General features: G+C 44.2%; 2 protein-coding genes across 3 annotated transcripts in view; both read left to right on the top strand.

Moving 5' to 3' along the window:
* Positions 1 to 20,621, top strand: part of LOC121536781 (mitogen-activated protein kinase kinase kinase 20-like) — a 59,605-nt gene extending 38,984 nt beyond the window's left edge. For both annotated transcript variants that reach the window (XM_041844322.1, XM_041844323.1), the window contains exons 11-21: positions 7,015 to 7,150; positions 14,178 to 14,222; positions 14,335 to 14,365; positions 14,478 to 14,617; positions 14,762 to 14,824; positions 14,915 to 15,010; positions 17,040 to 17,156; positions 17,434 to 17,508; positions 17,766 to 17,919; positions 18,063 to 19,699; positions 20,478 to 20,621. In XM_041844322.1, coding sequence (XP_041700256.1) covers positions 7,015 to 7,150; positions 14,178 to 14,222; positions 14,335 to 14,365; positions 14,478 to 14,617; positions 14,762 to 14,824; positions 14,915 to 15,010; positions 17,040 to 17,156; positions 17,434 to 17,508; positions 17,766 to 17,919; positions 18,063 to 18,769 — 1,564 coding nt within the window. In that variant the 3' untranslated portion in view covers positions 18,770 to 19,699; positions 20,478 to 20,621. The remainder of the gene's footprint in view (positions 1 to 7,014; positions 7,151 to 14,177; positions 14,223 to 14,334; positions 14,366 to 14,477; positions 14,618 to 14,761; positions 14,825 to 14,914; positions 15,011 to 17,039; positions 17,157 to 17,433; positions 17,509 to 17,765; positions 17,920 to 18,062; positions 19,700 to 20,477) is intronic.
* LOC121536117 (cell division cycle-associated protein 7-like) lies at positions 19,679 to 25,023 on the top strand. The gene is made up of 9 exons (XM_045206408.1): positions 19,679 to 19,699; positions 20,478 to 20,621; positions 20,728 to 20,847; positions 20,959 to 21,201; positions 21,296 to 21,370; positions 21,513 to 21,701; positions 21,868 to 22,002; positions 22,108 to 22,257; positions 25,006 to 25,023. Exons 1-9 carry the CDS (start codon positions 19,679 to 19,681, stop codon positions 25,021 to 25,023), a joined length of 1,095 nt encoding a protein of 364 aa, XP_045062343.1.
* The last annotated feature ends 1,310 nt before the right edge of the window (positions 25,024 to 26,333 follow it).

Below are 26,333 nucleotides of genomic sequence, written 5' to 3' on the forward strand. Positions count from 1 at the left end.
TAGTTTCTCATTACCCTGGTCAGAAGGGAGTCCCTGTGCAGACAGATGCTGTTTGCTGACTGGGCTGGACCACCACAGGTTTGGGATACAGTCTGCCAGCAACGGTGTATTTATCCATGGTTCTACTACTAGGTATGTTACATACAGGGTGGCAGGTAGCCTAGCAGTTAGAGCATTGGGCCAAGGTCGCTTGTTCGAATCCCAGAGCAGAGAAGATGAAAAATCTGTCGATGCGCTCTTGAGCAAGGCACTTAACCCTAATTGCTCCAGGTTCGCCATTTAGTAATGGCTGACCCTGGCCATGACCCCACTCTTCCAATTCACACATGCATATAATACAAACTTGTACATGTGTGAAATAGGACAAATATAATCACCCACCAAATTATTATAATAAGCAACTGTCCCACTGATGAAGGCTCAAAGGTATTGTCAATTCTGGCGCTTGGAAACAAGTGTTACAGTAAAACCAGGAGTATGTCTCCTGTATTTGCGTCACAGGAGGTTGGTGGCACCTTAATTGGGGAGAATGGGCTCGTGGTAATGACTGGAGCGGAATGGTATCAAATACATCAAACACATGGTTTCCAGGTGTTTGATGCCATTCCATTTGCGCCGTTCTGGTCTCCACTGATTTGCATGGCTCCTGGTGTTGGCTATGTTAAATCTGGCCTCATGCTATGTTTCTTCTCTCTTATCAGACTGTTAGTCCAGTGAACAGTGGCTGTCTGTCTCATTAGCCATCAATGCACTCATTTGTGTAATAGTGTCAGTTAGAAGCTGCTCACTGCTCTGTAAGGATGGCTCTGAGGGCTCTTGTTGCAGTCTATATTAAGGCAGTTTGCCCATGGTCCAGTAGAGCATGAAGAGACTCCTCTTTTCGCTGTTTCTCTGGCACCTGTCTGGATCAGGGAGGAGGAGCAGAGAGGGGGGGTTAGTTGGGGAGGGAAAGAAAGGGCGAGTTAGAGTGCTGGGGGAGGAAATGTGAGAGGTATTAGAAAAACCTGTATACGAGCAGGGTAGGAGGACGAGAAATACAGAGTGTTTGTCTGGAAAGCGACAAGCAAGAGAATCAATTATGAGGGAAGTTTCGAGCATTAGTGGAAAGTCTTTGAGGCAGGGATGGGAGGGGGGAGGGGAGGGGAGGAGTGCGAGGACTGCGAGGATGCAGGAACATGGCAGGAGTTCCTGTCTGTGTCACATGCCTGTTTATAAGTAGTTACTTTGAGAGCCGATTGTCTTGGCCTCTGACTCAGCATGGCTACCCACGGTGCAACACACAGCCCAACACACAGCCCAACACACAGAACAAAGCAGACCAGACCATTCAGTAGGTAAACTGCATTAGCAAACACACTGGAAGATAAGTGTTCCTCTACTGTCTGTGGCCTTAGGGCTGTTACTAAAAGGGCAGAATCCAAACTTGAGAAACACATGCATAACTCTGAACTTTTGTGTATATTGCATGGATGTCAGTGAGAGATATGAGTTGGAATTTGAGTTAAGCACAATACCTCAAGTCAACGGTTAAACACCAGTATTATAAGTGTGAGTTGTATGTGATGAGGTGGATGATGTTGGTTACTAAACAAATCAGGGGTGTCATACCCTAGCTCAAGACCAAAACTGTAAAGTAGGCAACAACAAAAAAAGTAGACTAAAATCATTCCAATCCCGATTAAAATGCAACGTCTGTTTACTGTAATGGCTGGCTGGGGGGCTTTAGGACCATGCGGAGCATCGCTCGGAGAGCAGCTGCCAGCCTGCAGCCTTTTCTCTCACTTTTAGAAAGCAGAGACAGTGAGAGTTTGCTTTGCCTGTCAGCCGTTTAGGCAGTGGGCTGATTGGTTTGAATTTGATGTCGGCATTTGAACTCTGCCTTTTAAACCTTGTTGTAATCTGATAACCAGGGATTCATTGAATTGGGAATTGGGAGATGGGGGAGCCCTCCTTTTTGGTCACCATTTGCAACCAAAAGCTATACTGAACAAAATATAAACGCAACATGCAACAATTCAAAGATTTTACTGAGTTACAGTTCATATAAGGAAATCAGTCAATTGAAATAAATTAATTAGGCCCTAATCTATGGATTCCACATAACTGGAAATACAGATATACATCTGTTTGTCACAGATATCTTTAAAAAAAAGTAGGGATTGGATCAGAAAACTTAGTCAGTATCTGGTGTGACCACTTTTTGCCTCTTGCAGCGTGACACATCTCCTTCGCATAGAGTTCATCAGGCTGTTGATTGTGGCCTGTGGAATGTTGTCCCACTCCTCTTCAATGGCTGTGCGAAGTTGCTGGATATTGGCGGGAACTGGAACACGCTGACGTACATGTCGATCCAGAGCGTCCCAAACATGCTCAATGGGTGACATGTCTGGTGAGTATGCAGGCCATTAAAGAACTGGGACAATTTCAGCTTCCAGGAATTGTGTACACAGATCCTTGCGACATGGGGCCGTGCATTATCATGCTGAAACATGAGGTGATGGTGGTGCATGAATGGCACGACAATGGGCTTCAGCATCTCGTCACGGTATCTCTGTGCATTCAAATTGCCATCGATAAAATGCAATTGTGTTTGTTGTCCGTAGCTTATGTCTGCTATCTTCCCGGTACAGTTGAAACCGGGATTCATCCGTGAAGAGCACACTTCTCCAGCGTGCCAGTGGCCATTGAAGGTAAACAATTGCCCACCTTCGACGCCGAACTGCAGTCGGGTCAAGACCCTGGTGAAGACGATGAGCATGCAGATGAGCTTCCCTGAGACTGTTTCTGACAGTTTATGCAGAAATTATTCAGTTGTGCAAACCCACAGTTTCATCAGCTGTCCAGGTGGCTGGTCTCAGACGATCCCGCAGGTGAAGAAGCCAGATGTGGAGGACTTGGGCTGGGCTGGGCTTCTCTAAAACTATGTTGGAGGCGGCTTATGGTAGAGAAATGAACATTAAATTCTCTGGCAACAGCTCTGGTGGACATTCCTGCAGTCAGCATGCCAATTGCAGGCTCCCTCAAAACTTGAGACAGCTGTGGCATTGTGTTGTGTGACAAAACTGCATATTTTAGAGTGGCCTTTTATTGTCCCCAGCACAAGATGCACCTGTGTAATGATTATGCTGTTTAATCAGCTTCCTGATATCCCACACCTTTCAGGTGGATGGATTATCTTGGCAAAGGAGAAATGCTCACTAACAGGGAGGTAAACCAATTTCTGCGTAAAATTAGAGAGAAATAAGGTTTTTGTGCGTATGGAAAAATGTTCTACTTCATCATCATCTTCTGCCTGCATCCCTAATCCCTACATGTCTCTGATATAATGCATTTCCACCTCTCAGTCTATCAGTCTAGTTTGTCCATCTTCCTGAATTAAAAAGTAGATATTCTAACAGATCAATCTTGCTTGCAAAACGTCATTAAATATTGCGAAGTTATTTAGCTATAGTCAGTGCTTGACTTGGGCAGGAGCTCACCGGAGCTGAGTACCGGCACCTACACCTCTTTTAGAATATTAGCTGAAAAGTATTGTGGAGCTCCTGCACCTAAATATAAACAGTAGTGGCACCCAAAATGAGTACCGGCACCTATTTCAGTCCAAGTCAAGTACTGGCTATAGTGTAGATGTAGGGCTGTTTATTTTATTTATTCAGAATGAGCATTCAGATAGTGCAACTGCTGTGTAGGCAACACAATAATATCAGACAGAGATAAGCTGGTCCGGGGAAGAAATGTTCTCGGGCCAACCCCTCGTTGGCTACTATGCTGCAATATTAATATTCCGGAGCCACCTTGTTGATAAAAAATGTTTCAATATTCTCTGAGCAGCCTTGTTGATACAATGCTTCAATATTCACCGAATATTTCCCTTCCCTGGCGAATAATGCAAAAATGTGCTGGGCCACACACATTACGAGGCAATCAGAAGAAAATTGGACTACCTGAAATAAAATAGTTTATATCCGCGTCAGCTGTTTTATGCCCCGGTTACTTTCAACTGTGACACTCTGGCTCCACGGACCTTGATATTTGAGCCAGGGTTGTTTAGTTTCATTGTTTGGGTGTATTTCTATGTTGGGGATTTCTGGTTGTGCATTTTCTATGTTTGGTTATTGTTCTTGATTAGTCGTATGACTCCCAATCGGAGGTAACGAGTGTCAGCTGTCGGCTCGTTATCTCTGATTGGGAGCCATATTTATACTGTGTGAGTTCACTTTGTGTTGTGGGTTATTGTTTCTTTGTTGCTGTTAGTAGTATTCAGTATAGAACTTCACGGATCGTCATTTGTTGTTTTCTTCGTGGTTGCTTTAAGTTAATAAAGTCATCATGTTCACTCGCAACGCTGCGCATTGGTCTCCTCCTTCAGACGAGCGTGACAGAATAACCCACCAAAAAAGGACCAAGCAGCGCGTCCAGGAGCAAGGGGTCTGGACACAGGAGTTATGGATGCCTCCTAAGGACTTTTGGACATGGGAGGAGATTCGGGCTGGAAAGGGTCCTTGGGCACAACCGGAGGAACATCATCGCCCTCGTGAAGAGCTGGAGGCAGCTGCAGCCGAGAGGAGGTGGTCTGAGGAGGAATATCACCGCCCTCGTGAAGAGCTGGAGGCAGCTGCAGCCGAGAGGAGGTGGTATGAAGAGGAAGCGCGGAGTCGAGGCTGGAAGCCCGTGGTTACTCCCAAAAAATTTTTTTTGGGGGGGGCACATGGCTTGGCGCCTGGGCAGCAGGAGGCTGCCACAGGGAGAAAAGGAGAGAAGGCTATCGGATTACGGGAGCCATTGGCGAGTAGAGGGAGGGAAGTTGTTGTGGCACGGCATGAGAGACTGAAGTGTGTTCCCAGTCTGGTCCGGTCCGTTCTTGATCCCCAGTTAAGGCCAGTGGTGGGTGTTCCCGGTACGGTCCGGCCTGTTCCTACTCCACGCACCAGGTCCACGATGTGCGTCGCCAGCCGGCCTGAACTGGCCGTCTGCCCAACGGCGCCTGAACTGCCCGTCTGCCCAACGCCGTCTGAACTGCCCGTCTGCCCAACGCCGTCTGAACTGCCCGTCTGCCCAACGGCGCCTGAACTGCCCGGCTGCCCAACGCCGTCTGAACTGCCCGTCTGCCCAACGCCGTCTGAACTGCCCGTCTGCCCAACGCCGTCTGAACTGTCCGTCTGCCCAACGCCGTCTGAACTGCCCGTCTGTACTGAGCCTGCAAAGCCGCCCGTCTGCCATGAGCCTTCAGAGCCGTCCGCCAGACCGGGAGCCGCTAGAGCTCTCCGCCAGACAGGATCAGCCAGAGCCTTCCGCCAGACAGGATCAGCCAGAGCCTTCCGCCAGACAGGATCAGCCAGAGCCTTCCGCCAGACAGGAGCAGCCAGAGCCTTCCGCCAGACAGGAGCAGCCAGAGCCTTCCGCCAGACAGGAGCAGCCAGAGCCTTCCGTCAGACCGGATCAGCCAGAGCCTTCCGCCAGACAGGATCAGCCAGAGCCTTCCGCCAGCCATGAGCAGCCAGACCCGTCAGCCAGCCATGAGCAGCCAGATCCGTCAGCCAGCTATGAGCAGCCAGATCCGTCAGCCAGCCATGAGCAGCCAGATCCGTCAGCCCGCCAGGATCCGCCAGATCCGTCAGCCAGCCAGGATCCGCCAGAGCCGTCCTGCCAGGATCCGCCAGAGCCGTCCAGCCAGGATCCGCCAGAGCTGTCCAGCCAGGAGCCGCCAGAACCGTCTAGCCAGGATCCGCCAGAGCCGTCCAGCCAGGATCCGCCAGAGCCGTCCAGCAAGGATCCGCCAGAGCCGTCCAGCCAGGATCCGCCAGAGCCGTCCAGCCAGGATCCGCCAGAGCCGTCCAGCCAGGATCCGCCAGAGCCGCCCAGCCAGGATCCGCCAGAGCCGCCCAGCCTGGATCCGCCAGAGCCGTCCCGCCAGGATCCGCCAGAGCCGTCCCGCCAGGATCCGCCAGAGCCGTCCCGCCAGGATCCGCCAGAGCCAGCCAGCCAGGATCCGCCATCTAGTCAGGTACTGCCCCTTAGTCCGGTACTGCCCCGTAGTCCGGTGCCGCCCCTTAATCCAGTGGGGTTTAGTTGGGGGGTGGTCATGAGGAAGGGAATACGGAAGCGGATAGTGACTAAGGTGGGGTGGGGACCACGACCTGGGCCAGAGCCGCCACCAGGGACAGACGCCCACCCAGACCCTCCCCGAGACTGGATGCTGGTGCGCCCGGAGGTCGCACCTTTAGGGGGGGGTAATGTGACACTCTGGCTCCACGGACCTTGATATTTGAGCCAGGGTTGTTTAGTTTCATTGTTTGGGTGTATTTCTATGTTGGGGATTTCTGGTTGTGCATTTTCTATGTTTGGTTATTGTTCTTGATTAGTCGTATGACTCCCAATCGGAGGTAACGAGTGTCAGCTGTCGGCTCGTTATCTCTGATTGGGAGCCATATTTATACTGTGTGAGTTCACTTTGTGTTGTGGGTTATTGTTTCTTTGTTGCTGTTAGTAGTATTCAGTATAGAACTTCACGGATCGTCATTTGTTGTTTTCTTCGTGGTTGCTTTAAGTTAATAAAGTCATCATGTTCACTCGCAACGCTGCGCATTGGTCTCCTCCTTCAGACGAGCGTGACATCAACGTTGATGTCGGCATTTGAAGTCGGCCTGGTTTTGACTTTATAACGTATATTATGCATCTATTTATAATAATAAATAATAATAATAATAATAATAATTACATCTATTTCATGTTGCACTGTATGCGCCGTTCCACAAGTAAATTTGTCAATTTATGATGAGGTTGAGTTGATTAGTGGTTGACATTGTACACACCGTTCCACAGACCTTTAAACCTAATATTGCAGTAATAATTAATGGCTGGGGTCGTTTTGTTTTTGCTGTTCTCCAAATAGCATTTGAGAGTTTTTAAATGATGTAGAAATGCAGTATCGCTCACCCCACCCCACTTTGTCATACCCTAGGTTTAGCTGAACTGACACCACTCAAACACATCCATATGCTGTATGTACTGTAGATGTGAGATCGAGGCCACACTGGAGAGACTGAAGAAGCTGGAGAGGGATTTGAGCACCAAAGAGCAGGAACTGAAGGAGAGAGAACAACGCCTGAAAATGTGGGAGCGCAAGCTCGTCGAGCAGTCCAACACCCCGGTAAGTTCCTCAGTAGCCGATACCACCTGCACACCACCAACACCCTCAGCACAACCACAATCCCCACACACTGTCTAGTCACTGAACGTGAACAGCACCCCACCTTCACTGTGTTGGTCCATGTGTCACGGCCCACGGTCCTGTCCACATTGTCACAAGGGGAAGCAAAGAATTAACTTTACTTCAGACCGGGGTCTGTCTGGAATGAAGGGGAATGGAATGGAGGGAAAATATAAAAATAAGGCTAGGTTCACTGAGTCTCACTGATGGGTGGTTGTGTTGAGTAGAGGCATTAGCTCATTCTGCTACTCTGTGTGTGGCTATGTCATTGAGCTCCCATTGGCCATCAGTGATAATTAGAGGTCAGTGTAATTTTAACGTTGGTAATGCCAATGTTGTCACTCAGATATAGGAGTCTTCGCTGCTTGTGTGTATTTGCTTATACTACCCTTTCTATGTGAAGCTTCCAAAGGGACACCCCACTAGGCCTTGGCTTCCTGTTTCTGTTATTGCTTTGGCATGCAACACATTTAACCTAAATATTACCTTTCTAGTTGGATTTATTGCTTGGATTTGGTTTCCACACTTCCACATTGTAGCACTAATACTTTGTGATGCACTGCACTAGATCCTTTGTTATGTCCATTGTATAATTGCATTCTACAGCCATGCATTGGGAATGTCTTACAGTGCTTTGCCTTGGTATACATTTGACATTAGTTTAAATTGATACATGTACTGATGTATTGGGTAAGAATCAGCAGCGTCATCCTGAGAGATGTTACCATGTTAGCTATCTCTTTATTATTCGTTTTCTCCTTCCTTAATCTGTCCTGTAGACTCCAATCGTTTCAGTCCAACCTTCTCTGATAATCCAATTTAGTATATCTCTGAACTATACTCTTCTAGTGTTTGACAATCACCTTTTATATTGGGTAAAAAAGTATTTCACATTGAATAATTCGTCTTGGTGTATGTGGTCTAAGACTGAGTTCCTTCCCTCCTTTTCTTTCCTGTCCTATTTTCCTCCCTCTTCTTCCCTTCCTATCCTCTCTCCCCCATCTTTCCCTTTCAGCTGTTCTTACCTGTGATGGCTAAGATTAGCGCTGAGTCGTTCTATGAGTCTAAGACGGAGGAGTCGAACAGTTCGGCGATGTCGTGTCAGATCAGATCCTTCAGTAACGGGGAGGTGGAGGGGATGAGTCTGCAGACCATGATGAAGTGCTTTGGGGACATGTTTGCCTTGGACATGGGGGGCCCTGTCCTGCACTCTGGCATGCAGGTCAACATGCAGGCCAAGCAGAACTCTTCCAAGTCCAGCACGTCGGAGAGGGCCGCAAAATCAACATGGTCTTGGGGATGTCAAACTTCAACTGGTCAGACGACAGTGATTAGAGCGACCTGATTGGTAGCATCAGTAGCATCTGTCAATCAATCACTTTAGACTGTGTCAAAACTGTGGTCTTGTAGTACACTCCCATGCATATTCATTTTCACATCACTGGTGTTATGGTACATTAGTTAATTCATTACTAATAGCTTTTTATTCCTTGACTGTTTTTTTTGTTGTTGGAACAATCCATTTTCTTTTGCCCACGTTCTTTTGAAAAACGATAAAGCATATCCTAAGATACAATACTTGTTGTAGAACAGAGATGTTCTTCTCGCTGTATGAACAGAATGGATTAGAAACCTTCCGCCTACATGGCACTCATGGATGGCATTTATGCCTAATGTACTGGATGTATAGTGCCATGCTGTGAAGAAAGAGCCATGGGAGCAAGTTGCATTGAGGAGGCGAAGCTTTTATGATGAAGTGACATTCTGCTGACATTAAGATTGGCCAATTTGTTCTGAATGTGGTGGAGTGCAGTTGCTCTGATTGAGTCTCTCACCAGGACGAGAAAGTACATGTTGTGTCTCTCGGCTGACCCAGACTCATGTCAGCAGAAGAGAGAGAAAAAGTTTCCTGATAGCCATGTTAAACTACAGACCTCCAGTGCCCTTTTCTGTATACACTGTGTTAGGAAGATTTGGATTTCAGGCCCGCATACATGGCTTATTGGTGCACTATAGGTGTTTGTGTAAAGTCTCACTTCGTGTGCTGGTTGACAGCTGCATGTTACAGATACATATAATCACGATGTTTGTGAGGAGTGCCATAGACCTTAGACTACAACACCTTGACAGGGGTAAGTTCTCATAGACAAAAGGCAACTGTATAGGACCTTTATTCCACTAACACTGTTATTCAGTGGTAGAAGGTTAGCATTTCATTAAATTATTTATAAAGTAATAACAGTATTTCATTGGAGAGATGATATGAAATACTCTTTAGAGGGCTAATGACTATCTATCAGCTAAACATGTTTGCATTTGCACCAACAGTTTTGACCACAGACCAAAGTGTGTTTAACAACCCCCAAAGTGAGCCTATTGAAGCTCACCTAACAAGTGCCATCACCAAATGCCCTGTAAATTCTGCTATTTATGGACATATGGGAGCTCTTCTCTTCTAAACATATCCAATATGGAGGATATTTCTGTCTGACTCTGGCCCTGCAGGTTTCACCTCTTTCTACTTTGTTGATGTATGTTTTTGTATTCTGTTGTGTAGTTATTAAACCTAGTCACTCCGAAACACATCCATTGACATTTACATTTACATTTACGTCATTTAGCAGACGCTCTTATCCAGAGCGACTTACAGTTAGTGACATAGACAATAACCAACCAATACACTTCCTCATGTGAAAGTCAACCACTTTGTAAGGTATTTTCAAGACATCTAATTGCAATATAATCTATGCAAGCTTCAGCACCTTGGATTAGTCCAATTCCTTGGATTATTCCAATAGTGTCTCTTTAATGGTGTGCCATAACTTTATTAGACTGACTGCTTTTTGATATGAACATATTTTGCTGCAACCTCTACTGTTCCTTGTTTTTCAATAAACATTTTCTCATTAAACTTCCTGCTTTGGTTCTTTATTCTCCCTGTTTTCTTAAATTTCCTTCTTCTTCGATGAGGTTTAACGGCGGTTGGCATCCAATAAATGTTGCATTACCGCCACCAACTAGACTGGAGTATAACTCCCTTATACTGTGCTTGAAAAAGGAAAATAAATCAACAAATACCCTACCATCTAACCCTACACTAATTAAAAACCCACCACCCTACTCCACTATTTAAACCTATCTAGTCCTACCTCAGGCCAACAGCCTGAAAGGACGGTACACCACCACTCAACAAACCCTTTAACTCTGTAACTCTTATTCATACTGAAGCATATATCACTTTTTGGCCTATCCCTCTGTACTGACACAGATCTACTACTCACACGAATCCTCTCAGAATCCCTCCCCCTTGACCCATCTTCCTCAACTTTCTTCACTGCCTCAGCATACGACACCCTCTGCTCTACTCTAACCCTGGTAACCTCAACCTCCCTCTTGCACTGGACATTTCTGATCCCCAGCCCCATGGGCACCCCTACAATTAACACACACCACATCTTTCCCCAATGCTACACATTCCTTTGTCTCATGCCCTTCTGCACACTTCTCGCACCTAGGAACCTCCCACCTACACACTGCTACCACATGCCCGTAAGCTTGACACCTGTAACAATGTAATGTATTCGGCACATAAGCTCGTACGAGATAACTGAAATATCCTAACATTACTTTGTCAGGCAGAGACTCAACATCAAAACTCTAAAGAACAGACAATGACTCTTCTGTTTCACCACTCACGCCACCCTGTCTGCGTCGCACCAAACGACGAGCATCACAAACACCAGGAATCTTTCCCTTCAGTTGGTCCACTTTCACTTACCGCTACCCCAGTAATCACTCCTTTCAATGGCGCCCTTTTCTTGAGAGCAATACAATTCACATCTCTTGTCCCAATTTGTTTGGCTCGAAGTCCCTGCTCCCTCTGACCAGCAGAAACACAAACAATTATCACAAGACCACTTCTGGGATACCTTCACCGATTCCACAGCACCCAACTCCTTTTTCACTCACTCTGAAACCATAAATGGATCAGCCAAAAAGCAGGGGTCCACTTTCTCCAAAAATGTCACTCTTACGGTCACAGACTCATCTTTATCCTGACCATCAGTGCAAGCCTCGGGATCCAAGGACTTCACCACACCTGCCACCTCCGATAATTCGGCCTAACTCACTTCCATTTCTCATCCTGTCTTCGATCCGGCGTACGGTTCACTCTGCCTACACTTTCTACCATTCTTCTTCGACAAACCATCTCCCTTTTTTCCAAAATGTTTACCCGACTCAAGCTCACCCTCTTCCTCCGTCTCTCTCTTCGACCTCCTCTGCCTCTCTTTTTCCCTCCATTTCTCCTCCGTATATGTATATGTCTCGTTATGATAATATTGAACTTCTCCTAACATACATCTCGTTCTGGCCCTCTTAAGGGATGCCATTCTCCCACTGTTATCATCCTCAACCTTTATTGTCTTCTCACATTTCCTCTTGGTCTTCCCAGTTCTGTTTACCTTGAATCTAACAACTAATTCAATAATGTTACAATAACGTCACAACAAAGGTTTGTCAACCACAGAATTCCAAATGTGGCCAATAAAATAAGAGAAACATTTTGTGCTAGGAACAAATTAACAAAATGTGACTGGTGTTAGAAATATACACTACCAGTCAATAGTTTGGACACACCTACTCATTCAATGGTTTTTCTTTATTTAAAAAAAAAAAAATTACATTGTAGAATAATAGTGAAGACATCAAACTATGAAATAACACATATGGGATCATGTAGTAACCAAAAAAGTGTTAAACAAATCAAAATATAGTCAAATAGTCACCCTTTGCCTTGATGACAGCTTTGCACACTCTTGACATTCTCTCTACTAAAGGACACCAATAAGAAGAAGATATTTGCTTGGGCCAAGAAACACGAGCAATGGACATTAAACCGGTGGAAATTTGTCCTTTGGTCTGGAGTCCAAATTGGAGATTTTTGGTTCCAACAGCCGTGTCTTTGTGAGACGCAGTGTGGGTGAACGGATGATCTCCGCATGTGTATTTCCCACCAGGAGGTGTTATGATGTGGGGGTGCTTTGCTGGTGACACTTAACGAGCATGGCTACCACAGCATACTGCAGCGGCGATATGCCATCCCATCTGGTTTGGGCTTAGTGGGACTATCATTTGTTTTTCAACAGGACAATGACCCAACACACCTCCAGGCTGTGTAAGGGCTATTTTACAAAGAAGGAGAGTGATGGAGTGCTGCATCAGATGACCTGGCCTCCACAATCCCCCGACCTCAACCCAATTAAGATGGTTTGGGATGAGTTGGACCGCAGAGTGAATGAAAAATGCTCAGCATATGTGGGAACTCCTTCAAGACTGTTGGAAAAGCATTCCAGGTGAAGTTGGTTGAGAGAATGCCAAGAGTGTGCAAAGCTGTCATCAAGGCAAAGGGTGGCTATTTGAAGAATATAAAATATAAAATACATTTAGATTTGTTTTAATTTTTTTTTGGTTACTACATGATTCCATATGTGTTATTTCATAGTTTTGATGTCTTCACTATTATTCTACAATGTAGAAAATAGTAAAAAATAAAGAAAAACCCTTGAACGAGTAGGTGTGTCCAAACTTTTGACTGGTACTGTAGCTTCAGATGAGGTCTGGAATAACTATGTTTTAACATGTAAGACCTGAAATCATTGTCATATTACATTAATTTATTTGCATTAGACCCATGTTCACTGTGGTCCTCAAGGCTTCAAAAAATACATATAGTCAATGACGGGATTTCTATCATTAGCTAACTGGGCACCACTCATACTTGGCACATGAACACCAATTTGTATTGTATACGTTACACTTACTGACAATGCCTGCTTAATTGCCCCCTCGGGGATTGACAAAGTCGTATTGAATGGAGTTGAATGTGTGGTGTAGCCGCTAGCCAACAGGTTTCCAATGCTTGTCCGCCTCTATACTGTAATCAACTTGCTACAGTATACTCCCATTCCACATGGGGGCAGAGTGGTGTGAACTACTGAACTCCTCTTCCCTGCCAAAGGAATCCCAAAGGCTGAGCAGTTTCTGTTGACTTCCCTCCTTCCCCTCCTCTCATCAATTAAGATCTGTTTCCATTTGTCAACAGTATGCTTTGGATTTTATTAAACGATTTGAAGTAATTTGTGAAAAACAATATGGCTCCTGTAAATGCAATATTATGTCACTTTAATTAGGCAGTATCTGTGATGGAACTTTGGCAGTAGGGTAGGGGTGGTGTTTTTTTTATGTGTTTACTTCCAAACCATACCACTGGAGTAGACGAAAAATGCAGCTGGGGGTGAGGGACTTTAGAAGGAAGTTGCAAAGAAGTGTATCGCGCTAATTCTAAAACGGCCCTCTTTGAATGCGATCTGTTGAGATTGCCATTCAGCTCAGGCTCTGGGCTGTGATAAGATTCCGTGGGAAGCAAATAGAGAATGCGCCGATTAGTAATTAATTGAGTCATCTTCCCCTCAATTCTCCTGGTGCATCATTTCTACCACCACATAGCAGCCTCACGATCATAATGATGAAATTTGTATTTTGGCTGGCTACTTTCTGCCTGATTACACTTAATGAACAGTAAATTATTTATCATTAAAATGCATCATGAAAGAAAAGTCAGATGGGCACTGGACACATTTCAGTTTGAGTTAGACCATTAGGACCCAGTAATCTTGATTGCAGAACACAATAGCTGCAAAAACCATTGCTATAAGACATGGTAAACGTGTCTTGGAATGAAGTAAGCCTATATGTAATGTATTTTGTCATGTATACTGTATGTAATGCACTGATGTTCATAATTTTTTACTTGCACACACGAATGCTAAATGCAAGATCTGTGTTGAGTCCAAACATCAAGAATAGGCAGCACATTTCTTTATTTGAGCTGGACACATTTTATTACATGACCATTAGAGCAGTATTCCCTGGTACTAATTCAGTTTTGTCTTTTTTCTTCACGCAGCTCCTTCCCAACCGTCATATTCATTCCTGGACAGAGGAACATGTGGTCAGTATCAACACATATCAATCAACTACTTCCTTTGTGTAATTAGCCATTAATAGCCATTATGGCTCCATTGTTTACGAATATTAATGCTTTTCCAATTCCATCCCCACAGTACTTTTGGATGCAGCAGATATTTGGGGCAGGTATGTTCAAAGTCACCTTATAGACTTCTCATACTGTAGGTATGGTCAAATGAATAAACGCATCATTTTGGCATGTATGTGTTTAATTAGCATTTGTTTTCCATGTTCTCAGGAGAGGGGGCATATGGCATGCAGCTGTATGGTGACCTGTTTAAGGAAAACCACATCACTGGCAAGAGGCTGCTGCTGCTCACGGAAACAGACATGCGAGACCTGGGGGTCAGGTCCAAAGGTCACATCATGCACCTCAAGGTACCATACTACCTTTCAAACTAGCGTGAACTAGCAAGTCATTTCACAATGTGTCCATATGGTATAATTATTGAAATTGAGCTATATGCTAATACAAATTATTTTGAAGTTTGAAGGCTATGTATAACATGCTTTCCCCAACAGAGTGAAATTGAGAAGCTAACCAATGATTACATTGGGCTCTTCCACTTCCCTCCACTAATAAAGGTATTGTATTTATTTCCCCTTTAATGTTATGAAATGGTTGGCATTGTTTACTGTTACAATATGTTCAGCCTGGAAATCTCTGTTCCACAGGATGAGTGTGCAGAGGAAGAGGGGGAGGAGAGGAGGAAGATCGTTAATCTGGAGCTGGTGTTTGGGTACCACTGGAAAGCAGGGACAGGTCACTCAGTAGGTTTTCAATGGACACTGAAAATATTATATTACAAATAACCAAGATGTCTTGGTACTTTTTTAGGTATTTTGTCCCTGCATTTTCAAATGTATCTGTAAAATAATTTAGTCTCAGTTCTGGTTTGGTTCAAATGCATATAGTAATAGCTAACTTGTTGTCAGATAAGATTGAAACTTGTATGTCAAGATGGAAATGCTCCTCTTCAAGATGCTGTTTCTCTAGGTAAAGATGCCCATATGGTCCCCATCAAACTCAAGCAAACACTGACCACTGTTGCACTGAGCATGCTTTGCCTTCAAGACAAATCCTTGCAAGAGAAACAGATGAATAAATATTTCATCTAAAGCCATCCATCCCACCCACCCCCACTTGCTCATCGTCCTTTGTTAGGGTCTCAAACGCTGGAGAAAGGCTGCTTCTCCACTTGCTTTTTGAATTTCATCAAAAATAGCCCATTTAGCCAGAAGTCATTTTCTTTTTAAAAGGCAAATGTTATTTAATCTTTCAGCTGTTCATTGTCCCATCATAAATAGTCCCCTTTCAGTGAGTTCGGCGGGGCTGAAACGAGCATGCTAATTGCCTCCCATTTCTTCTGACATGTGGTGCTTTAGTGGGTAGAAAACACAGCAGGGAGAAGGAAACAGGAGGCTGAGAAAATGAGAGCTAATTATTTTCCCCTGCCTGGTGTCAGGTTCTGTGTCAGCCTTGTTTTTACAAACTGGAAGGTTTTTTGCACTAAATAAAACAAACCCGCACTGCTTTTTTCCCACCTCTCTTTGCTGGCGGTGTCATGGTAGCAGCTGCACTTCTCAAAGACAAAATGAGGGCCTGCGATTGTGCGGCCACCATCTGACAACCACTGAGGGTCCCCTACTAATGAGGATATCACCACGCAGCCAAGAGAAAGGTGCTGAATTATGTATGAGTTGTCATTAGACCAGACGCACTCCGGTCTTGGGCATCATTATCAGACATTGTTTCTACTGGAGTGATTAGACCAGCATAGACCTGGGGGCCCTGGTGCGACTGGCCAGGGCCGACACGGTGCTGCTGCCTGGTGTGTCTCGGAGCCAGAGCCTTCCTCATGCTAGCTCCCCCTTTGAGCCCCGGCCAGTCCCTGGGGACGGTGCAGGAGTGGGCTGAGGCTCCTCAGACGAGTGTGTTAGTCGCACTTCTTTGATGTCTTCTTCTGTGATCCTCCACACAATAGATTGGTCCACACCGTGAACCCTGTGTGGTTAAGCAGTGACCTGTGGCTTCATGGCTGGCTTTTGGGGATGGCAAAATCATTACTGCTTTGTCAGCATGCAATATTCAGTAGGAGTATGGCGTTGGGGTTTTCTCAGATTTGTATTTCCTAGTGAGGATTTGATCCCTATGTCCCTTGTGCAGCAAAGATCGAAATACTGAGTTTATTTTCAGCTAACTGGAATAACATTAGCATTATACTGTATTTTTCACAACAAATAGCACCATGTGTCAAGATTCTGCAAACCATATCCACTACAGGAAATAATACTAGATATTCACCGTAACAACTTATGTTTACCCCTGAAGTAAAATAAATGTCTTTGCAAAGATAGGTTGTTAATATTCTCATTATTATTATTAATGTTTGACCACTTGTTATGTCATTCTTCATGCTTTGATAATTCAAGAGACATGCTATCATCTATGATTCTGAGTGTACTTCAAAATAGAGTGTGGGGAAAGCACTCAATCTCCAAACATTTGTCTTAATTGGATACTAGGTGAAAGCAGGATTAAAATATAAATGTACAACATAACTTGTGCTTCTGTCAAATTTGATCAAAATGTCATATAAATTCACATTCCAGAAATGTTCAATTCCAAGGAACTACCTCTAGGCTGTGCTGTTGGTTTAGGAAAAAATGAAGTTAGGTTCTCAACGGACAGCAGTTCTATTTTCTATTTTGTTATTTTTTTTTGCGTAAAGCAACATAGTTTGGGGCCAGGGCAGGGATAAATAAATATACTCTAAGACCTACAATCTCTATTTTTTAGGACTGCAAATGGAAAACGTACATGGAACTTGACGGAGATGAAGTTGCAATAACATACATCAAGGATGTGACCTTTGATGCCAACAGACAGGATGTGGATGTCCTGAAGATGACCAAGGTGTGATCATAAGCATTACGCCATGCAATGTGCTGAAAGGGCATCCGGACTTAAAATCAACAGTCACTTGTCCTTTACATTTCTTTGTTGAAGGTTTTTATGACCATTGAAGGAGCATACCCTTTTGCTAAATGTTATGACATTTAAAATCGCTCTTTGTATCTCCAGATAAATGTAATTATTCCTTGAATTTATGTCATTGCAGTGTTGAAGATGCACAGTGCTAGCTAGCATATGCATGATGATTAATTACCAATATCAAACTATTTACTTGCAGCCCCCATTTGTGATGGACAAATGGGTAGTTGGACTACAGGACAATCAGGTTGTTGACTGCATTGTTAATTATGAGGTGAGTCATTCAAAACATTGCTATAGGGAGACAGTCCTACAATGACCTAACCATTGCACTACATAGGCCTACACTACACCACCTTTAGGCTAATCATTACCAATAATAAGAATTCTACAGTAAAATGTAGGTCCACAGTGTACTGTATGGTACGCCTTCAAAAATTAAATACATTGTGAATTTAATTTGACATGTAGATGTGATCTGATGTTTAAAATCACCTACAGTGATTGTTGTGTCCCTACATTTGCCACTAGAATGATGTGAGATCACCAAGGTGTACGAGACATAGCCATGCAGTGATGTGGAACCCCACCAGTGGACGAGATGAGATCAAGACTGTGGAGCTGCTGATAGAAACAACCCAGTTGAACATAGAAGGGAATCCCAGAAGCAGATCAAATTCAAAAGGTCAACTTTCCTTTCTATGGTGCTTTGGATGCCGATTTCATTGACAAATGGTCTATTTAAAGCTGTGTTAAATACAGAATGCACAAATGTATGCACACTTCTATGTAGCCAACCCTACCAGTGGATGTTCTTTCTTGTTCCAGATGTGGATCCCAGATGGATGTACAACCTGAGACAGAGGCAGCTGAAGAGCCAGTCAGCAGCAGAGCAGCATGGTTCCCGGACCCCCACCGGTGGCTCAGAGACCCGCACCCTGTCTCAGTTCGTGTCTGCGTATGGAGACCAGGCCTCTTCCTACGCTGCAGCAGTGCGGAGGTCTCCCAACCGCAGCTCCCTCTCACCCTGGTGCTCCCGCAGCTCCTCCCCCACCACCGGCCTGTCCGCCATGCTCTCCCCCCTCTACCTGGGGTCAAAGGGCAGCAGCCCCTCCAGCACCACCTCAGAGAGCGCATTGGAGCATGAACACCCGCTCAGTGCTGGGGTAGTGCATGGTTACCGCAGGCACGGCAGCTACTTTAAAAACTCAATGACTGTGACAGAGGGCCACAACAGAGACACATGGTCCCATACAAGGGGCAACTTCACACAGAATAAGTCCAGCAGAACCTCACAGCAAACGGGGTGGCCTCGGTCCAATAGTTATAGTGTAGCCGCTCATAACCGGCCCAGGGTGATACCGGGCATATCAGCGCCTGTGGAAAACCCCAGTACAGAGCAAGAGAGGGCTAAAGTCAGTGAGGGGGGGTGGATCAAAGTGGAGCGCCAGAAAAGGTTACTTCGACAGGACAATAAACAGGTCAGGGGAAGACCGAGGAGAGGGGGTAGAGATGGCCATGGTGGTCGAAGTTGAGGATAATTTGCTGTTTGAAACTGTCTGAATAGACTGGACAGCAGGTTTACTTTGAACATTATCCTTCACACTACTTCAAAAATATAAATTTTCTAATTTTCTCTCTGGAGGGATCTTTCTAGGGGTCATTTGAGCTAGGGAGAATAGTGATTTAGGGAATGCACACAATTCAGTCTTTTAGGGCTGAATTCTGAATTGTACTCAAATATATTTTATATTTAGCATGTAAGCCTACATATAATTTGTAGTTGTATATGTGAAGTGTTTTATATAAGGCTATTGTAAATTGTATAGACTACATTGTTGTAATATTTGTATTTATGAGATCGAGATATTTGTGCCTTTTATTACCATATTGAAAAGTTAATGTACATATTGATTCTTAAAAGGAATATATGTTTTTAATAGTCAATAACTATATGTAGGGTAAAAAAACAACAACAGAAAACAAATATGAAGTTCATAGTATTCTCTCATTATCCAAGGACATGACCACCACACCTGGTGGCATGGACGCGGGAGTTTTTCTATAAACCCACCCCTTTATGCACATTTCTACGCTATGATTTCGCGCCAGGGCGTAGTACTTGAAAGGTTACAAGTTGGTGGATCAGTATATTACATAATATTTTAATATATTTGTTTTGAAAAATAAGTGTCTAACACCGGTATTTTGTAAAATATTTTTTCTAATTTGTTGTGTCGCATATTTGTGTGTTCTGTTTTCCTTTTAGCTCGTATTTTAAAACAAAAGTGTATATACCTTTCAAGACACTTTCCTGGCGCGGGAAATTTCTCTGCCCCCATTTGCAAGTCCGGAGGTGTTTCTCTGTATTCATGAAAGGACTGCAGAAACGTCTACACGAGTTTCGATTGAGATTCTTTGCAGAAAACTTTCAAGAAAACAAAATGCGTCCTTCTTGCTCTAAGGTAAGGAATGTATCTTGAAGTATAATAAATACATATTTATCTTAATAACTATATCAAAAAATTACAGGGTACTTCAAGTTCTGATTTTATAGTTAGTTGCAGAGAATGATAGCTACCTCAAATTCTGCTGTGGTAAACTTGTAGCTAGCTAACGTTGACTTCTATTTTCTTGCTCACATTTTAGTCAACCTGTTGCATACTTTCAGCAAAAGCTGCTGCAAACTGCCTGCAGTCTCATTGGAGTTGCAGTGCAACCATTGCTTTGCCTTTGCTTCAAATCAAGTAACCATGTGTGAATGTAGCCCGTTTTTTTTATATTAGGTAGCTAGTTATGTTTTTATCGTAACTATTTCAGTGGCTACAAACTAGTTATACCACAGTTTTGGCTACACAGATTCAGATTTTATCCTGACAAGTTTTGTAATTTAAAATGTCGGTTGTATCCACAATCAAAGTTAGTGAATCTTCCTTGGCTACTACTGTAACGTTAGCTAGCTAGCTACTCACTGCTTTTTCTATAGCTAACTTCAATGACCTTATAAGATACATTTGTGTTAGCTAATGTACAGCTATATCACGGCTAACTTACCTTGTAGTGTCTGGAATGAATCTTGCAGTCACACCCCTACCATCATAGGTATTGCTGCTTCTCTCCCTGTCCAGGAGGGCGGCAGTGTGCAGGCAGTTTCTAAAACTAATAGTACTTACTGTGTTTATATGTCTATGGTATGAGCTTCTATCCATTGTTGTTCCTAACTCTTTCCGCTTGTCTCTCCAGCGCCAGCGGGTCCCCCAGCCTCCTTCCATCAGGATGAGTTTGCGGAGCTTCCGTAACGTACCTCTGGTGCCCATGGAGACATCCTCTTCCTCCTCAGATGACAGCTGTGATAGTTTTGGCTCAGACGGTGGCTTTGCAAACACAGTAAGCCAAATTGTTACGTTTCCATCCAGTTACAATTCATGTTTTACCATATTCACTCATCTAATGAGTTAGTTGTTAATGAAGGTTGTGGTTTCACTTTGTGCAGAAAAGTAGCTTCAGAGAAGCTAAGAAGGTGGCGGAGAGAGCCAAGGTGTTTGAGGCCAGCTCGGAGGAAGAGTCTCTCACTGGGTTCGAGAATGCGTTCAGCAGTGAAATGAGTGCCATGGTGAGTTTTTTTGTCTCGATATTACCAGCTTAATTTTATTACACAATGGTGGCTACTATACACAAAAACCTTTCAGAATGTGTGCTCAGACAAATGTACTGTGTGTTTCAGAGAGTGGACTCTGACTCGGAGGAGTCAGTGGGGCCTCGGAGGAGGGGCCGTCGGTCCCAGACCCTGAAGGTGGCCATGAAGTTCCCCACAAGGAGGGCCATCCAGAAGACCACTGCAGCAGAGCCCCCTAAACAGCCCAAAGTCTCTACCAAACAGACCAAAAAAGAGTCTGAGTCCGACTCCAAGGAGGGAGACAACTTCATGGACAAGAGAGCGCTTAACATCAGGGAGAACAAAGCAATGGTACAACGGGCTCATTCGCTGGAGTCATTCTGGCAGTCGCCTACTGAGTGACATTTGAGTGCTAATGTAATTTTTTCTCAATTATTTTAATTAGCTTGCAAAGCTGATGGCAGAACTCAACAAAATACCTGGCTTCCCCAGAAGAACATCCCTGCCTATGATGAATACGGTAAGTGACACAAGATGGAGGATGAGGCTGTACTATAAAACACATATCAGGAAACAGAAGATTTGACTATTGATGTGATGTCTAGCTACCATGTTTGTTTTTGGACTGTATTTGATTGGGAATGTTTTAATTTCCTCTCAAGCCTCGCCGTGCCCCCCGCCAGTCTCTGGGAGCCTCAGGACCCCACAGGAGGAACCCTGAACGCACCTCTCGGCCCCACACTCGCTCCCGCACCCTGTTGGACGGCCCCCCCAGCCCCCCTCCAGAGGAAGAGGAGGACAAGTTCAGCCTGGTGCGCAGGAGCCGCTACTACGAGGAGGTGGATGAGGCGGTGAGTGGCACACCATACCCTTGTTGACCTCACTGTTTGGTTGGTGACGATGAGAGTCAAGTAAAGGTCCATTTTTAGAAGTTTCCTGATCTGTCCGTTCAACAATAGTGAATCTGAACTCCAGGAATTGTCTGTTTGGTTGATATATTTGTGAATGTGTTTATAGAAGGCGCCCCGTCGGCGCAGCTACAACGGGGTGCTGTCCATTCCTCATGTAATGCGGCCTGTGGAGGACATCTCCCAGATGGAGCTGGACCTGATCGCCAACAACGTGGGGGAGAAGGTGTACAACAGCTCCACTGTAAGTTCCCATTCTTCTACAGTGGTACTCAAACGCCTGTCTTCAAAGTTTCACATTCATACTGCCACGTTCACCAAATTCACCCCTCTGATTTGTTTGACGTAGGGATCCACTTGCCACCAGTGCCGCCAGAAGACAACCGACACCAAGACCAACTGCCGTAACCCAGAGTGTGTGGGAGTGAGGGGTCAGTTCTGTGGCCCATGTCTCCGTAACCGCTACGGAGAGGAGGTCCGAGATGCCCTTCTGGATCCTGTAAGTACTGCACTTTTCTACTCCGAGCCATCAAGAGACGGTGACACATTCTTTGACTGTTGTGTTAAGAGACTGCAGCCTTGGTTGAACTGGTCTTGGTCTGTTGCAGGAGTGGGAGTGTCCGACATGCAGAGGGATCTGCAACTGCAGCTTCTGTAGAGCCAGAGAGGGTCGCTGTGCCACTGGAGTCCTGGTCTACCTGGCTAAATACCACGGCTACAACAACGCCCATGCCTACTTAAAAAGGTCAATGCTCTTTCTACTGAAACACTTCAATCGTATTAGTACTGTGATTGCTACTGTGTTGGGAATTCAAACATGGCTCTTTTTCTCTGCAGCCTTAAGAAGGAAATGGAAGAGAGCCAGTAAACCATGGAGGGCGTAACCTGATTCTGGACCTGACTGACAACGTTCTAATGTTATATGGCTTTATATTCCATAATGCAAAACTGTTAATTCTTCTATTGCTCCTGATTCTGTATTTTTTGTTCTTACATTGTTTTAAATGTATACGTTTTAACGTCAATTACGCAATGTAATTTATATGAGTCTTCAATGTTTATGCTGTTATGATGAATTTCTTTAATGTTTATACTTGTTATGTTTGCTTGTGACGTTCTCACTTTTAACCTGCAAGTTCTGAAAAAAACAAAAGATGAAATATGTAAAGGTTGGTTGGCCTCTATGGTAATTGTATTCAAGATTCATCAATTTTTCTATAAGGAAATGTGCTTTTGACTTCAGTAAGGTTTATCTGCTGTTTTTAGTCTCAGCTGTTGGAAGTTTTTTCCCCAGTCTCACACAGTTACTCTTGACTGTTTAGTAGTCCACCATGCCCCTGCGGTGGTGAGAGTGGAGAGGACACAGTGAGCAGGGGGGCATTGCCCTCCCCCTGAGCAGAGAGGGACTGTGTGAAATACTACAGCGCCTGGTTAAATCCTTCATTAGATAACTGTCACTAATGGTGTGGAAACAATTAGCAGTCTCTAATGGGAATCTCATACCTGTAAATCAATTCTATTAAAGCACTTTCTCGCTCTGCTCTGCTTTTTCCTCCTTTCATTTTCCAGCTATGTTTTACAGTGCAAATAGTAATGTTCTCAAGTGTCACTCAAGTGGCAATGGAGTTATTGCTGGTATTTTCTGTTCAGTAGTGTGTGTGTGTGTGGTACTACACAGGAAATGTCTTGAGGTGAATCTTGGGTGGTTCATGGCTATTAAGCCTTTGAAAATGTACTACATTTGACCTGCAACATTTCCAGTGAGCATGCTCTCATTAACACTGACACTTACGTACCTTTTGAAATTACAGTCTACACTTGAGTGTTTGCTAGTTTGGTAGGAGACATGCTCTCTTATTACAAGAGTAGCTACCCTAATTCAGAGTGCACTGCTTCTCTTTTTGGAAAACAGTTGGAAGCTTGCCCTGCTGGGTTTACAGAAGGATACACATTTGGTCACAACAGGTTGTAGTAGTCCATTGCCTTCTGTCATTTGCAGTAGAACATGGCTTTGGCTTGCATTGACATTGGAAAAAATCTTTGAGACCTTTTCAAACAAGCTGATCAAAGCTCGCCACAGATTTGGTCTGAATAGCATCCTCGGTTTATAAAAGTAGCCGTTTTTTATCTGAAGATGCGCAAAGAAAGAACCGAGTTCTAATGATTTTAACGGCTGTTCTCCACAAATCCATACAGTGACACTGTGCTTAGGTCATCTCCCTGTTCCCTACAGAATTTACATCACACTGTTAAAAATTTTTTTTTGCTAATCTTTCTTTTTCTCCCCCAGAAACAAATCTTTCAAAATCTATTATTAGCATAATAAAGATGCACTTGAAAATACTGGTATTAAATACCAATGATCATCCACTTTGGGGTGATGAATATTTAGGGAAATAATTGTTTACGACGCGCAGGCATTGAGCTGATCTGGTAATCAGGCTATGAAATACAATATTTATTCATTAGAGCGGATTTAATGAGGCCTTGCGGCGCTAATTATGAAAACCAGTGTAGCAGTAAATGAGTAGTGCACGGTGGTGGGCTGTCGCGTACCTGTAAGGAGGGAATGGGGGTTGAAGTGCCCTGAGTGCCATGCCACACTGAGCAACACAGAGCCACAACCCTTCCTTGGGCCTGCCTGTCTGTCCAGCCCCCAGCACTACATCACACAGATGGGCCCTCAGCCCACAATCCCCTGTTCTACCGGGGCTGGAGGAATTAGAGCAGTAATGATGACAATCTTGTTACATTAATAATGATAGTGATATTGTGCTGGTTGAACTGCATAGTTATTATCCTGCAGGTTTTCAGATTACATAGAAGGATTTTTCATGCTGGTGTTTTTCTTCTGCAGTTGTTTGATTGATTTATATTTTCATTATGGCTGCAGGGTTGCAAAATTGCTTTTACTTTCCTAGAGTGTCCCGCCGGTTTCTAGTGATTGTTGTGGAGCCAGAGGAAGAACAGCTGAATAAATTGAACACACAAGGCATGATCACAATGGAATCTGTAGGTCAAAATCAACAGATTAATTACAATGTAGAATACATCTGTCAGGCCTCCGCAATAAACCCCCTTTTCAGCTCACTGCCATGGAACGACATAACTAGATTGTCATGTCGTTCCATGTTAGGAGCTACAGTAAGGCCTGGATCATACAAGCACAAAAAGAAAGCCAGGAGAGCCCATTCAGAGGTACTAAGATGTCCTCAGTACTCTCTCTTTTCTGTGATTTCTTGTGCAGGTGGACAGAAGTTTCTAGACAATAATATTCCTTTCCCCCAGACCTCTGTGTCCTGTAGAGTGGAGAGAGTGTGCTGCTGTTGAGGAACAGCAGCGAATGACTCTGGGTGGCAGGAGGCTTATGACATGTATCTTACCTCCGACTCCAGACTGTGAGGAAACAGCAGTTTGGTCCAGGTGTCAGGGACATTATCCAAGAAAAAGGCTGCCTGCAGTTGCTTCATCTCTGAGGAAATTGCCAACTCACCCTAACAAAGGAAGGCATAAGTGCACTCGCTGCCGCCTTCAAAGAACGCGTGATAAGATTACGTTATAAATACAGACTTCTTCACAGAAGGGGGGAAACACATCATGCAGCTGAACTTGTCAATTCTGTTATTTTTGCATGCTTCCTTAAAGTTAAATTGTTGGGGAGCATTTAAGGCATATGTTAAATATCATGAATAGTTTACTTGTCTGATTATTTGGATATTTCAGATATAAGTGATACATCTAAAAACTAAATTTCTGAAGAGTAACAAGGTTGTTCATCTCACACAGCTAGGCTATATGAGTCAATGCACTACCTCTACTAAATTACATTCACCTTTGACCCGTCTCCTCTCCTCACCTAACTGCTCTGTGATCACACATGCACCACTGTAGTCAAACACAAATTATCATTGGTGGTCAGTGCTGCATGCTCCACATTCTTAACCATACATACCTGATTTTTTGCAATTTAGACAGACATAGCATGGCTTCTCACACCCTCACCAGATTTTGAATGCTTGATTTCTATCTATTCACCTCATCTGATGGAAGATACCCAATATGGTGTTCCTGAAGGGGGAGCTCCAATACAGGCAACTCAATAGACTGCCTCATCTTCTGACAGCTTCAACTTTCAGTGACTCTTCCACAGAGTTGGTGGAGAAACAGAAGTATCTTATCATTGAGGTTGTGGTAATGGTTTACCTGCAAGTACAGGAAATGGACAGATACATTTGTCTTTAGTCAATGAGAGTAGTACTTTCACAGATATGTCTCCAATCCATGTAGGCTAAGTACATACGGTAGCTAGCATAGTGCTTAATTTAGAGTACCATTTCATTGCTGTAGCTTATTGCCCCAAGAGACTGATTTAGAAGGGACTTGAGGAGACCAAGAGAGCTGAGGAGGAGGAGGAGGAGGAGGACTAGTCTGGGTTCTTTGTCCCTCACTTTGTCCCACGAGTGAGGGCTTCACACATGCAGGACCTAGAGCTGGGGACTGAGAGGGTGATGACATTGTCAGTGCGCACAGCCTTGTGAAAGTTCCCATAAATTTTGTGAGGAGCAATAGGGAGAT

The sequence above is a fragment of the Coregonus clupeaformis genome, chromosome 23 (genome assembly GCF_020615455.1).
Source record: "Coregonus clupeaformis isolate EN_2021a chromosome 23, ASM2061545v1, whole genome shotgun sequence".
Classification (NCBI taxonomy): Eukaryota; Metazoa; Chordata; class Actinopteri; order Salmoniformes; family Salmonidae; genus Coregonus; species Coregonus clupeaformis.

Bases quoted from the DNA above. Each gene is read 5' to 3' on its own strand.
- LOC121536117 (XM_045206408.1), top strand. From the start codon at position 19,679: ATGCGTCCTTCTTGCTCTAAG. The intron at 19,700-20,477 runs GTAAGGAATGTA...TTGTCTCTCCAG, and splicing joins TGCGTCCTTCTTGCTCTAAG to CGCCAGCGGGTCCCCCAGCC. The intron at 21,702-21,867 runs GTGAGTGGCACA...ATGTGTTTATAG, and splicing joins ACGAGGAGGTGGATGAGGCG to AAGGCGCCCCGTCGGCGCAG.